The 13,083-nt window shown below is 41.2% G+C and overlaps 2 protein-coding genes across 4 annotated transcripts in view; one reads left to right on the top strand and one right to left on the bottom strand.

The window, feature by feature from the left end:
* The window catches only part of EDIL3 (EGF like repeats and discoidin domains 3), a 235,942-nt gene that overhangs the window by 152,434 nt on the left and 70,425 nt on the right, over positions 1-13,083 (bottom strand). The window lies entirely within an intron of this gene.
* On the top strand, positions 624-2,670 carry LOC127479597 (uncharacterized). The gene is made up of 2 exons (XM_051806765.1): positions 624-2,038; positions 2,194-2,670. The coding sequence occupies exons 1-2, from the start codon at positions 947-949 to the stop codon at positions 2,629-2,631; spliced, it is 1,530 nt and encodes a 509-aa protein (XP_051662725.1). The 5' UTR covers positions 624-946; the 3' UTR covers positions 2,632-2,670.

Here is a 13,083-nt window from a genome sequence, read left to right as displayed (position 1 = left end):
ACCATAATGTTGCAAAGCAGTTTAAATTTAGTAGTAGAATGGCTAAGGCTTAAGTAAGAGGGTAGGCCTAGAAAGCAACACTTTACAGTAGTGAGTTAAGCAGCAGCCTTGTTCGTGGGAATAGAACGTACTGAAGAAGTAGAAACAATAATCAAAAGATTTAGTCAAGCATGTACGTAACGATTTGTACCTTAGATGTGGTAAGGGTCTGTTAAACAGTTTCTAGGGGGGTAGGACAACTTAAGCAGATTTATGATTAAAGTAGATGATTGTTAATTGTTATAAACTACTGCACCTGGGTTGCTATAGAAACTGTAATTGTTTTAGCCGTGAGAATACATGTAAACTTGTTTGTGTATAAAAGTTGAACTGAGAACGAGGGTCGTCGGAATCCTGACTTGGGGCGTTAGCCCGCAGGTTCCCGGGGCCCCGAATAAAGCACCCATAAACCGGCACTCTGTTGGTTTGTGTCTCTGTTTACGGGCAACAGTTTTGGCGACCCAGATGGGACTCCGGGGGTAGCTGGGCGGCTCACGAGCTGATCTACTCCATGCCGGCAACCAGGTGATTTCTGGGGAGACATCGACCCGTGCCCGACCCGTGCCCGCCGGACAACCCTCTAGGTAAGCCCGAAGGTGCTTTATTCTTTTAGGTTTGTTGGTTGGGAGCCTGCCTATAAGACGGGATAGTGAGTGTCCCGCTGGGTTGGGCTAAAGGTACCTTGGTTGGGAAGCCTAGGCGCTGGTCGTAAGACGCGGCGAAAGCTGCGCAGTACCAGCACTCGCCTCTCAGAGGGAGAATCGGCGAGTTGGTTTTGGTTTTGGTTTTGTTCTGGTTTATATTGTTGTGTTATCGTGCTGGTCGTTAAAAGTATTGTTTTGTGTTGTTGTGTTATTGTGAATTTGATGAATTTAGATTGTGGTGTGTGTGTGAGCAAGTAGCAAGCATGATGTCATTTAAAACCTTTAGAGCACTATCCTGCACAGAAAAAGATATCCCTAGCGATTCTCCGCTTGGTTGCTTGTTAAAACATTGGAAGGAAGGAAATTTTGGACAAGAGTTAAGCAAGAAACAGTTGATTGATTATTGTAATAATGTATGGCCTCAATATGAAACAGGAGGAATGCTGTGGCCCAGAAATGGATCACTGACTCTGGAAATTATAACCCCTTTGATGCGATATTTACGAGAGAATGAGAAGTGGGATGAAATACCATATCTGGATTTGTTTTATTATTTAGAACAAAACACTGAATGGCAAAAGGAATGTGGTATCTTAGTGTTGAAAGAACTGGAACTGGAGGATGATAAATGTAAGAAATGTCAAGAGCGGAGTATAAAGATATTGAAAGGATTGGATGATAAACATGAGCGGAAAATACGGTTTTCAGAACCAGAGGAGGATGTGTCTTTGTTAGTCTCCCCCGGAGTAACTCCAAGTGCGCCCCCGAGAAATAGTCTCCCTTCACGTGCAAGGGCACAATCACACACCATGCCCCCGTTAGAATCATCCTCGGATGAGGAAGAAACAGGGGGGTGGGAATGTGACAGAACTCCTCTAGCAGAACGGACTCGGAAAGGGCGAAGGGAGAGGGAAAGAAGACGGGGAGGGGGGAGGGAGACAGACGTTTCGCTCTCACCCCCTAGATTGATGGCTCCCTTGCGAGAAGCGGTTGGAGCAGGCAGGGGAAAAATCATGATAAAAGTTCCTTTTTCGCCTAATGATTTACTAATTTGGAAACAGTCAGCTGGGACATATAGAGAAAATCCTGAGCGGGTGGCTCGTGTTATAAAAATGGTTATAAAAACACAAGACCCGGACTGGAATGATTTACAGGTATTAATAGATACAATTTTAGATTCAACAGAAAAAGAAATGGTATTAAAGGTGATGGTGGAGAGAGCAAAGGAAAGGATTCGTACCCTGCCTCGGGCAGCGCGGGGGACGGTAAATGATTTTGTACCGCGGGAGGATCCCGATTGGGACGCTAATAACCCCGCAGATTATAAAAAGTTAAAAATTTACCAGGAATTATTGGTAGAGGGAGTTGTGGAAGACAGAGCCGGCTAGATTCAGACTTAAAGGTTGTTTTGCAAGTAGAGGGGGAGCCGACGGAATTTAGAATAGATACTGGAGCTAGTTTTTCGGCAATGAATGAATTGATGGGGCCATTAAGTGATTCAACCGTACAGGTAGTGGGAGTTTCAGGACAGATAGAGGAAAGAACATTTCTGCGACCTCTAGATATCAAATTTAAGGGAAGAGAATTAGATCATCAATTTCTGTACATGCCTAACAGTCCTGAATGTTTATTAGGAAGGGATTTGCTTTCAGCCTTGCAAGCTAAAATTATATTTGAAAAAGGGAGAGTCAAGATAGAAATTCCAGAAGAAAATTTAGCGAAAATTTTTGTTGTGAAAGAAGTGGAAAAGGAAGAAATACCCCAAGAGATTGAACAGGCTGTTGTACCCTGGGTGTGGGAGACCGGGGTTCCTGGGAAATCTAAAGCAGCCACCCCAGTTAGAATAGAATTAAAAGAAGGAGCACAACCTGTTAGAGTGAAGCAATACCCAATTAGTTTAGAAGCTAGGAAAGGGATAGCTCCAATGATCACACAGTTTTTAATTTAGGGATATCAAAAGAATGTGAGTCGGAATTTAATACCCCCATATTTCCGATAAAAAAAAAAAAAAAAAAAAAAAAAAAATGGTAAGTATAGGTTAGTGCAAGACTTGTTAACATCTGTTTCTGAGAAATTTCAGTGGTTTACAGTTATTGATCTAAAGGATGCCTTCTTCTGCATACCACTGGCACGGGAAAGTTGGAAAATCTTTGCCTTTGAATGGGAGAACCCAGAGACTGGACGAAAGCGACAACTTACTTGGACCAGATTACCACAAGGATTCAAGTGTTCTCCTACAATATTTGGTAATCAGTTAGCAAAGGAACTAGAGGAATGGAAGACTACTCAGGTAAAAGAATCTCCTTTTTCATATATAATACTGCAATATGTAGATGACATTTTCTTAGGAGCTACAGAACAGGGACTTTGTCGTCAGTTAACTATTGAACTGTTAAACATGCTGGGCCAAGCAGGCTACCGAGTCTCAAAAGAAAAAGCACAACTAGTAAAACGGAAAGTTATCTATCTGGGATGTGAAATTTCCCAAGGAGTCCGGCGCCTGGGAACAAATAGAATTCAAGCAATATGTGCTATACCTGTGCCTAGAAATAATCAAGAACTGAGATCTTTTCTAGGAATGGTCGGATGGTGCAGGCTGTGGATTCCTAACTTCGGACTGACTGCTCGACCACTGTATGAAGCAGCAAAGGAGTCCAAGCTAACCTGGGGGACAGAGCAAGAAAAAGCATTCCAGGAACTGAAGAAAGCCCTCCAGGAAGCACCTGCCCTGGGACTACCAGACCCAACCAAGGAATTTCAGCTCTATGTTTGTGAGAGACAGCGAATGGCCTTAGGAGTCCTCACTCAGCGTCTAGGATCCTGGAAGAGACCGGTTGGGTACTTCTCCAAACGGCTAGACGCAGTAAGTGGGGGATGGCCGGGGTGTCTCAGAGCTGTGGCAGCGACGGTCATTTTAATACAGGAAGCACGCAAATTGACTCTGGGAAAACACATGATAGTGTACGTGCCCCACATGGTCATAGCAGTTCTAGAGCAAAAAGGGGGGCATTGGCTCTCCTCCAGCCGCATGTTGCAATACCAGGCTTTGTTGAGAGAACAAGATGATGTTGAACTGAAAATTACTAACCATCTCAACCCAGCAGAATTCCTTAGGTCTACACAGGAAGAAGGCACCCTGGAGCATGACTGTGTAGAGACCATTGAACAAGTCTACGCGAGCAGAAGAGACTTGAAGGACGAACCACTGACAGATCCTGACTGGGAGCTGTACACCGACGGATCTAGTTTTGTGGAAAACGGCACCAGGTACGCTGGGTATGCAGTAGTCACTTTACAACAAGTGATAGAAGCGACTGCACTACCCCCAGGTACGTCTGCACAAAAGGCCGAGATATGGGCATTGGTGAGAGCTTTAATATTAAGCCAAGGAAGGAGAGTTAACATATGGACTGACTCCAAATATGCTTTTGGGGTAGTTCATGTTCACGGAGCACTCTGGAAGGAGAGAGGACTTCTTACTTCTCAGGGGACAACGATTAAACATCGGGAAGAAATTTTACAATTGCTAGAGGCAATACATAAGCCCTCAGCAGTGGCAATAATGCATGTCAGAGGACACCAGGCTGATCCAGGACGAGAGTTTCAGGGAAATCGATACGCTGACCAAGCAGCCAGGAGGGCTGCGAGAGAGGTATGGACTCAAATGGTTCTTTTACCAACCCGGAATAATCCAGCAATAGCATTCATGGAAGAGAAACCGCATTATTCACCTGAAGATGAGAAATTAGCTGTGATGATGGAAGCAAAGAAAAATATCAGGGGGTGGTATACCACTCCTACGAGACAGGTAATTTTACCAGTCAGAATAATGAAAGCAGTGCTTGAGATGGAACACAACAAGTGCCACTGGGGTGCAGAAGCACTAGTGAAATTCTTGAAAAACGAAATTTTCTCAAACCAGATGTTAACACTAGCTAAAAGGGTGAATGCAATGTGTCCTATGTGTATAAAGAATAATCCAGTAGTCAGGAAGCAAGTACAAATGGGAAAACTACAAGTAGGACAGTTACCAGGAGACTATTGGCAAGTAGATTTTTCTGAGTTGCCTAAGGCCCAAACTTTTAAATATCTGCTAGTGTATGTTTGTACCTTCTCAGGGTGGCCAGAAGCTTTTCCATGCAGGACCAATCAGGCAAAAGAAGTAGTGAAAACCCTTCTGAAGGAAATCATCCCAAGATTTGGAGTTCCCCTAGGGTTGTCCTCTGATCGAGGACCGCACTTTACAGCAGGGATAGTCCAAGATGTGTCAGCTGTATTAGGGATAACATGGAATCTCCATACACCATGGAGACCGCAGTCTAGTGGACAAGTAGAAAGAATGAATCAGACATTAAAAGGTCAATTGAAGAAGATCTGTCAGGAAGCCAAAATCCAGTGGCCCCAAGCAGTACCCCTCGCTCTGCTGAGAGTTAGGATTAAACCAAGGGAAAGAATAGGAGTAAGTCCATACGAAATATTGTATGGCAAGCCCTATCATGTGGCTACTTACCAAGGGGATCCTCATGTAGTGGGTGATCAGGCAGTATTTAACTATGTGTTATCTTTGAATAAGACCCTCACAGCCCTCAGAGGAGCGCTGCAGTGGAATCGGCCTCTGCCCCTGGAGAATCCGGTTCATGACATTTCTCCAGGAGACCAAGTCTACGTGAAAAACTGGTCAGTGGAACCATTAAAGGGAACATGGGACGGTCCTCGCCAGGTGATAATGACCACTTATACGGCGGTGAAAGTCGAGGGAATCGACAATTGGATCCATTACACCCGAGTCAAGAAGGTTCCAGTCTCATGGTCGGTAGAACCTCACTCACCTACAAAGATGGTATTTCGAGCCAACAATTGAAGATTGTGGTATTCCTGGGGTTGATAAGTCTAGCAGAGACCACCGTGAGAATTGAAACCCCAGATCCTTATTTGTTTGTACCAGAACACACTGATGTAAACTTAACTTGTCTGTTTTCAGATGACCAGGGAGCTGAATTAAGAGATGTCCACGTCAAGTGGAAACGGAGGGATCAAGATCGAATCATAACAGAAGGAGTGACAACAGTTTGGGATGCGACACAACAAAAGGGTTATACCGTCCTGCAGGTACCTGAGGTGTCTAAAACCGTAGAAGGGACATACATGTGTGTAGTTTGGATTCAAAGGAGTTTTGATTATGGGTATGTAGAAATACACATGATAAACACAACTCGGGAAATAATGACTAAGGTACAAGTTATACCCCCTAGGAAAACTCGACATGTGAGAGATCTGCAGATTCCGAATAGAGAAATAGAACAGGAAAATTTAATTGTGGGCCTAATTCGAGATTTTGGGAAAGTACAAAACGTTACTAAAATTACTGCATGTCTCCCTATGCCTTATGCAGCAGGAGACCCAATTCCATGGGGAATAATTCCAGTGCCAGAAATACCCAAAATGTTTAAGAATATTACAAGGAATTGCAAATTTGTAACCATCACATGGAGCGAAACGATAGATGTATGTTTATTAAGTGACAAAATGATGAAGAAGCAATGTGAACAGATGCCGGGATATTTCCGATGGGTAGTAATTGGGACATGGGTAACAAGTGAAACAATTAATGAATTAAAAGGATACTGTTTAGTTACAAATTCAACACACCCATGCTCTAAAGTTCCGGCTTCAGTAAAACGAGAAAAACAAGAAGAGGTCTGTCAAAATATTACCAGTTCTACAACCATGGAAGAATGGCAAACAATTTGGGGACCCAGCCTGCTAGAGACATATAGTTATATTGGAAAGGTACAGTGGTGCATTCACTGGAAGGGGAAAAAGAATCAAACTTATTCTACAGGAAATAGAGGGAATCATAATTGGAGGACAGAAACACATACAAAAGAGGATTGGAATTGTACCCGAATATATACATGTGATACCCCAGACGATGAAATAGGCTTAATGCCAGTCAAAACACTTCTGCAGTTAGGATGTGAGTGTCGAGGATATAACCATACTATTAAAGGATATGTGAAAAACATTGATTGTCACACTACCACAGTTAGAAGTCCCGGAAACCTAGTATGGGTCATGGGACATGGTCAATGGACCACCCACATGCCACTAGACGGTCCGGTTGTACCTGTCACACTAGGGATACCTACTCTTTGTCCACTCTGGAGAAAAGAGAAGTTAACACCAGCAGAGATGCGACCACGGGAGAAAAGAGAAGTTAGTAATGACATTATTGATCTGGAACTAACAGATTGGCATGAGCCATCAGCAGGAGTTAAATTCGGATGGGCACTAGAATCTTTGTTTGCCCCAATTTCAACATATCGAAATAGAGAAATGTTGTTCAAATTGATGAGCCAGACCGAAAGGTTAGCAGCAGTCACTAAGAAAGGATTTAAAGATCTAAATTTACAATTACAAGCCACCTCTAGAATGACCATACAAAACCGCATGGCATTAGACCTGATATTACTCAAAGAACATGGAGTTTGCGGTTACCTGCATGCAAAGGATGAGCATTGTTGTGTACACATCCCAAATGTCACTCAAGAAGTAGAGAAAGATATTAATCAATTAGAACAAATTGACGAGAATGTTCATAAACTGCAGAAAGAAGCGGAACACAATTGGATAGGACAATTATTCAGCTCCCTAGGTCTCCATGTGTCAGGATGGATATCTTCTGTTATCCAGTACGGAATATTGATTGTAATAATTGTTGTCATAGCCATAACTGTTTACAAGTGTCTTTTAGGAATGATTGTAAAAGAAGGTCAACATACGAGACGCATCATGAAAGCTATAACAAGAAAAGAAGTAATCTCACCGCAAAATGGATCACCTCCCATCCATCAAGAAACTGCAACCTGAAGATTGCTGTATTTGAGCATCCTTGCAAGCAAAGCCTGAAGAATGCTCAAAAGGGGGGACTGTTGCAAAGCAGTTTAAATTTAGTAGTAGAATGGCTAAGGCTTAAGTAAGAGGGTAGGCCTAGAAAGCAACACTTTACAGTAGTGAGTTAAGCAGCAGCCTTGTTCGTGGGAATAGAACGTACTGAAGAAGTAGAAACAATAATCAAAAGATTTAGTCAAGCATGTACGTAACGATTTGTACCTTAGATGTGGTAAGGGTCTGTTAAACAGTTTCTAGGGGGGTAGGACAACTTAAGCAGATTTATGATTAAAGTAGATGATTGTTAATTGTTATAAACTACTGCACCTGGGTTGCTATAGAAACTGTAATTGTTTTAGCCGTGAGAATACATGTAAACTTGTTTGTGTATAAAAGTTGAACTGAGAACGAGGGTCGTCGGAATCCTGACTTGGGGCGTTAGCCCGCAGGTTCCCGGGGCCCCGAATAAAGCACCCATAAACCGGCACTCTGTTGGTTTGTGTCTCTGTTTACGGGCAACAATAAGAAATAAAATGTTTACTCTTCTAACTCATGGTGCAAGAGCAATTCTCAAGCAGGTGTTCAGCTCAAGTAATACATGTAAAATACTCATTCTGCAACCATAATTCAGCATAAAATCTGATGCCTTAATAAATTTGGTCACTAATATACTATAAATATAAATTAATTACTCTTAAACCTTATTTTATAGCATCATCAAATTGGAGAAAGCTGTACATCTGTGATAAAACCTAAAAAACTCCCATTATCTCTAAATTAAATTATTCATATGCTTCATATAGTCAGCATTTCACTTAGGTCCTCATTATCCAGCAGTCGTGAGGGTATAGGAAGATGAGCACATGGCACACAGTGTCTTTTCACCCCAAACAACCATCCGGGTTAATTTACTAGGTAAACCCACAAACTTATTATGCAGGTCCTGTGATTACACTTATATTGGGAAGAGAAAAATAAAGAAAAAAGAAAAAAACAACAAACCAAACCAATTAGGAACTAAAACATCTAGTTATTTCCCTTACCTAAGTAAAATGGTATTCTGTGAACAACTGAATCATATGCTGAAAAAAGTAAAAACTCTTTTGGTGTGTGCCACTCAATTCTTGTACATTCAGAGTTGTGCTCACTTCAACCAACAGTTCTCATTCTTCAGCATACTTAAGAATAAGGTATGTTTGTTCAAGATAATACTAGTTGTATATATTCCAGTTTAAAATCTAAAATAAAAATCATTTAGTATGCTGGAACTGCACAGAAAAAAAAAAAAAGAGAGTAGATAAATTATTCTACACTGTTTTAAATACTTAAAGGAATTTTGCATCTGGATGATGAACAGCAAAGACTCTTAAGCAAATGACTTAACAGAGATTTTAAATCAAAAAGTAATAAGCATAGGAAGGCATCAGATCACACAGTTATACCCTGAAAAGAAATTTCTGCGATACTCATAGAAACTTTTCCCGGTTAGAAATGCTAAATTTATTCAGAGAAACATTTGGGCACTCTCATTCTCCTACTTCTGAACATAAGTATTTTTGTTACTGGAGAAAATAAAAAGGATTTATGAACTATTGCATTTGTTTTTAGGATCAAAGAAATATTTCCTTAATTCATCACTGTGGTGGGGGAAAAAACAGTTTTCCCCCTCGAGTTATAAAATGGTAACCCCCCAGGGGGTGGTGTCCCTTAGGGTTGAGACAATGAGCGCTTCTGCAAAATATAAACATACCACACAGACTGGAAAAGAAGGTAGTTGTAGCAGTTGTTGGAGGACAGTGGCCATCTTGTAAAGCCATGAGGAGAAGGGGCAGGAGCCCCCCTTGTGGCCATCTTGTAAAGCCACCAGGAGAAGGGGCTATGCCCCCCCCAGCCGGAGGCTGGGGGGCTACAGGGACTTGGAACAGTGTTAGGCTGGGCTAAGTACCTGTAGCTAGAAAGCTGAAGGAGTTTTCTCCACTGTGAGTGGGCAGAAGGAGCAGTGGCAGAAACTACACTGACCAGAGGCTATGGCAGAGAGCCAGAAGAGATAAGAATAAGCAGCAAAGACAGGCATGCAGCAACACAGAGAGAACTCGTGCAAGGAGAGAGAGAGAGAAAGAGAGCTGGCACAGAGCAGAACTAATCTCTATGGACAAAGTTGTGGGGTAAGAACTGAAAACCAAAACCCCCAAACTCCTTTTGAGATCCCTCCTAAAGTGGAGGGGGTGGACTCCTACTGGATGGAAGTCCTAAAATGCAGCATGCACTGCAGAGAGAGGAGCTGAGAAGCTCCATCCTGGAGCTGGACCGGGATGGCCAGAACGGAATGCAGAGGAGGGTTTTGCCCCCCCCTGTTGCTGCTAAGCTAGCAGCCTAAGATCAGAGCACGGGAGCTCTGCAAGGGAGTTTGAATCCCCTGAGGATAAGGACCGTCACAAAGGCTTCTGCACTTTGTTGATATGACGTGGTGAAGTAACCTTTGTCCTGGTGAATGCAGCCCACGGAAGAGAAAGACCCTCACCTGGAGTCAAAGGGCTGAGAGGGGCTTGGAGGTCTCCCTCCTGTGTAATGATAAAAAATCCAGCCACAGCTGCTGCATGGGAGAGAGAGAGAGACTGCTGCCCTAGAGACACTGCTGCTCTGAGAGTGGAAAGGATCTCTTCCTTCTTCCCTCCTGGACTTTTATTTGGAGGGAGAAGAGATTTGATCCATTGTAAATACTGCTTTATCATAGAAAAGATAGTTAAGATTGTATTTGATGTATTATAATATTTATTTGTACAGTCATTGTAATATAATTCCTTCCCCCCATATTGAGTGTCGTGTGTTGTCTGGAGAACCCATCTCACACTGGGTTGAGATGAGGGAAGGGGGCTTGGACTTGAGAATTGGATTTTGGGGCTCTCAAACCATTACAATCATTTAAAAACAAGTAAACATACATGGAGAGAAAAAGGTAAGCAGAAGTGATTCTAAATCATGATGAATTTTGCTCAGCTTAATGAACCCTTTATATAAATAGTTTAAAAAAAAAAAGCTGGAAAAGAACTTAAAGGGGAAAAGAAAGAAAAAACAATAATGTCCATCTGTCTCTGGCTTCAATATTCAGCTTTTAATTTTTTTTCTTTTATTCTGGAAACTGCACTGCATTTAGAACTTGTATTAGCCTGAACACCACCAAGTTTTTGATCTGATCATTTTTCCCTAAGAAGACTAAAATCTTCTAATCTGAATCTCCTAGGTTGCCAGAATTAGTACTCATTAAAGACCAATTTGCCTTTTCAGCTAAAGAATCAGCTTCCTTCTGGAATTTTTATTTTAGTTAGTAGCTTTCGTGCTGTTCAGTTACATCCTTCTACACAAAAATCCAGGAGAATACTATGTTATATAAAACAGGAACATAAACAGGATCAGAACTTTAAGAATATTTCTTAAGTCTAAATTTTATGAGCAAATTATGTTGTCTGGTCTCTTCAAAAACACCAAAACCAGTTACTTAACATTAGCCAAGAAACTAAAGAAAAAGAAACTATAACTATCACCCCACTGCTGGCAAAAAAAGAAGAGTAATTAATCGCTGAGCATGATGATACTTAATTATCCCTAATCATCAAGAATTATTAATTCTTAATGAGCAGTGTATTTTAAACGTATAAAAAGTCTTGCAATGCTTCATTTCTTTAGAGTCAGACAAGATATATGAAACTCTTATTTTAATATTTTGCAAAGATAGTGGCAAACATACAAAAATAAGTCTAATACAAGAAACTGTCTGAAGGGCACTAAAACCCAATTAGTAATAATAAAATATGTGTGTTTTCCATGATTATTTAAAAAATAATAGTATTATGATGATCATAATAACCATAACATCAATAATATTTCTATTGTTATTGTTTTTATTCTTAAAAAAATATAATAGTAACAATAGTAACAATAATACAATAACAATAATAAAGGTGGTGAGAGACCTATTTTAAACACCAGGAAAGGGATACTGAAGTACAAAACCAACACACCATGGAACATCACTACAAACAGCCCAGCACCTGTGTCAGAGAGTCTCACAGGCACCTGGACCACTTCAGAGGCACTTGTGGTTGTGAAATGTGCATGTAGTTGTGTACCAGAATATTTATTTCATTAGACTTTGGCATGTCATGTACTCTGCTGTTTCAATCTGCTATAGCTGCCGCCCACCAAGACCGCACTCTTTCAAAGTGGTTGAATTATTCACATGTTCTCTTTCCAGACAACATTAAGAGCATCTATCCAAAGAGCAATTTCCCCTCTCTGTCAACATAAGCTCTCCAGGTTTTTATATGCCACCTATTTCACTGGCAGATCCAGCAAAACACAACTGGTTTATTCTACCTACCGTTTTTTTGAAGCTGGTTTAAAATATGTAAGACCACAAATACATCACATTCCTAGGAAAATTATTCTTTTTTTTTTTTTTAATTCCTATTCCTTCCTCTGCCTTCCTCTGTCTCTTTTTCACCCCGCAAAGCACAGCAAAACCCAATGGAAATGCAGCGTTGGAGCTCTTAATCAAAACATGATGTACTACTTAGTCTTTTATCTCTCTGATTGAAAGCAGGGGCTGGAGATGTTTTGCATATGAACGGGTGCTCACAGACCCTGTTTATCTTTGCAAGGCCTAATCCTGATCAGTAGGCCTGGCAACAAGAGGTTGGATGCTTTCCATTTGTCCTTTTAATTAGATGCATAAAAATGCATAAAATCTCCTTCATCACTGCTCCTTTGTCAAACACTCCAGTGTGTGACTGGAACTGCTCATTCCTTGCCAGTTTGTACTTTCAAATAACAAATTTGTAAATGGAAAAAACTAAGAAATATTATATGAATTTCAGCACAGGGTTTATTTGATGGGCTATTTTTCATGAAAGTATTAAACTTCTCACTACCTACAAACACTGTGTATGGTCATATCAAGATCAATGGTATCATGTAGGCTTTTAAGGTATGTTGTGTATTTCAAAATGTTCTATGAAAGACATAATCTGATTAAACTCAAGAGTGTATTAATCACTTTTTTTTTTTTTTTCAATTGCCAATGACATTTTGGGCTGCACAAGGCAGAGCATTGCCAGGAGGTCAAAGCAGGTGATCCTTCCCTCTACTTAGCACTGATGAGACACATCTGCAGTTCTGGGCTCCCCCAGGACAAAAGACAGAAGAACATATTGGAGAAAAAGCCACAAAGATGGAGAAGGAACTTTCACACAGAGTCACCAATAAGGGCATCCTCAGCAGAGATAAAGAAATCATTATCCCACTCTAATCATTGTTTGTTGGGTCACACCTGAAATAGTGTGTTCAGATTTGGTCTCTGCTGTGGAAATGAGATGTGAATGGGCTGGACAGGGTCCAGAGAAGGGCCATGAAGATGATCTGAGGCTGAGAAGTCTGACATGTGAGGAAAGGCTGAGAGACCTGGGTTTGTTCAGCCTTGGGAAAAGAAGGCTGAGGGGAGACCTCACCACCA

This window comes from Manacus candei, unplaced genomic scaffold (genome assembly GCF_025592945.1).
Source record: "Manacus candei isolate 608988 ecotype Guabito, Panama unplaced genomic scaffold, ASM2559294v1 h1tg000068l, whole genome shotgun sequence".
In the NCBI taxonomy this organism is placed as follows: Eukaryota; Metazoa; Chordata; class Aves; order Passeriformes; family Pipridae; genus Manacus; species Manacus candei.
Note: the sequence above shows the minus strand (reverse complement) of the source record. Positions and strands in the feature narration are given on the sequence as shown.

What these genes read in the sequence shown, in the direction of transcription:
- LOC127479597 (XM_051806765.1), top strand. Translation starts at nt 947, where the DNA reads ATGATGTCATTTAAAACCTTTAGAGCACTATCCTGCACAGAAAAAGAT. An exon ending in AAATTTACCAGGAATTATTG is followed by an intron (nt 2,039 to 2,193) that starts GTAGAGGGAGTT and finishes TCAACCGTACAG; the next exon opens with GTAGTGGGAGTTTCAGGACA.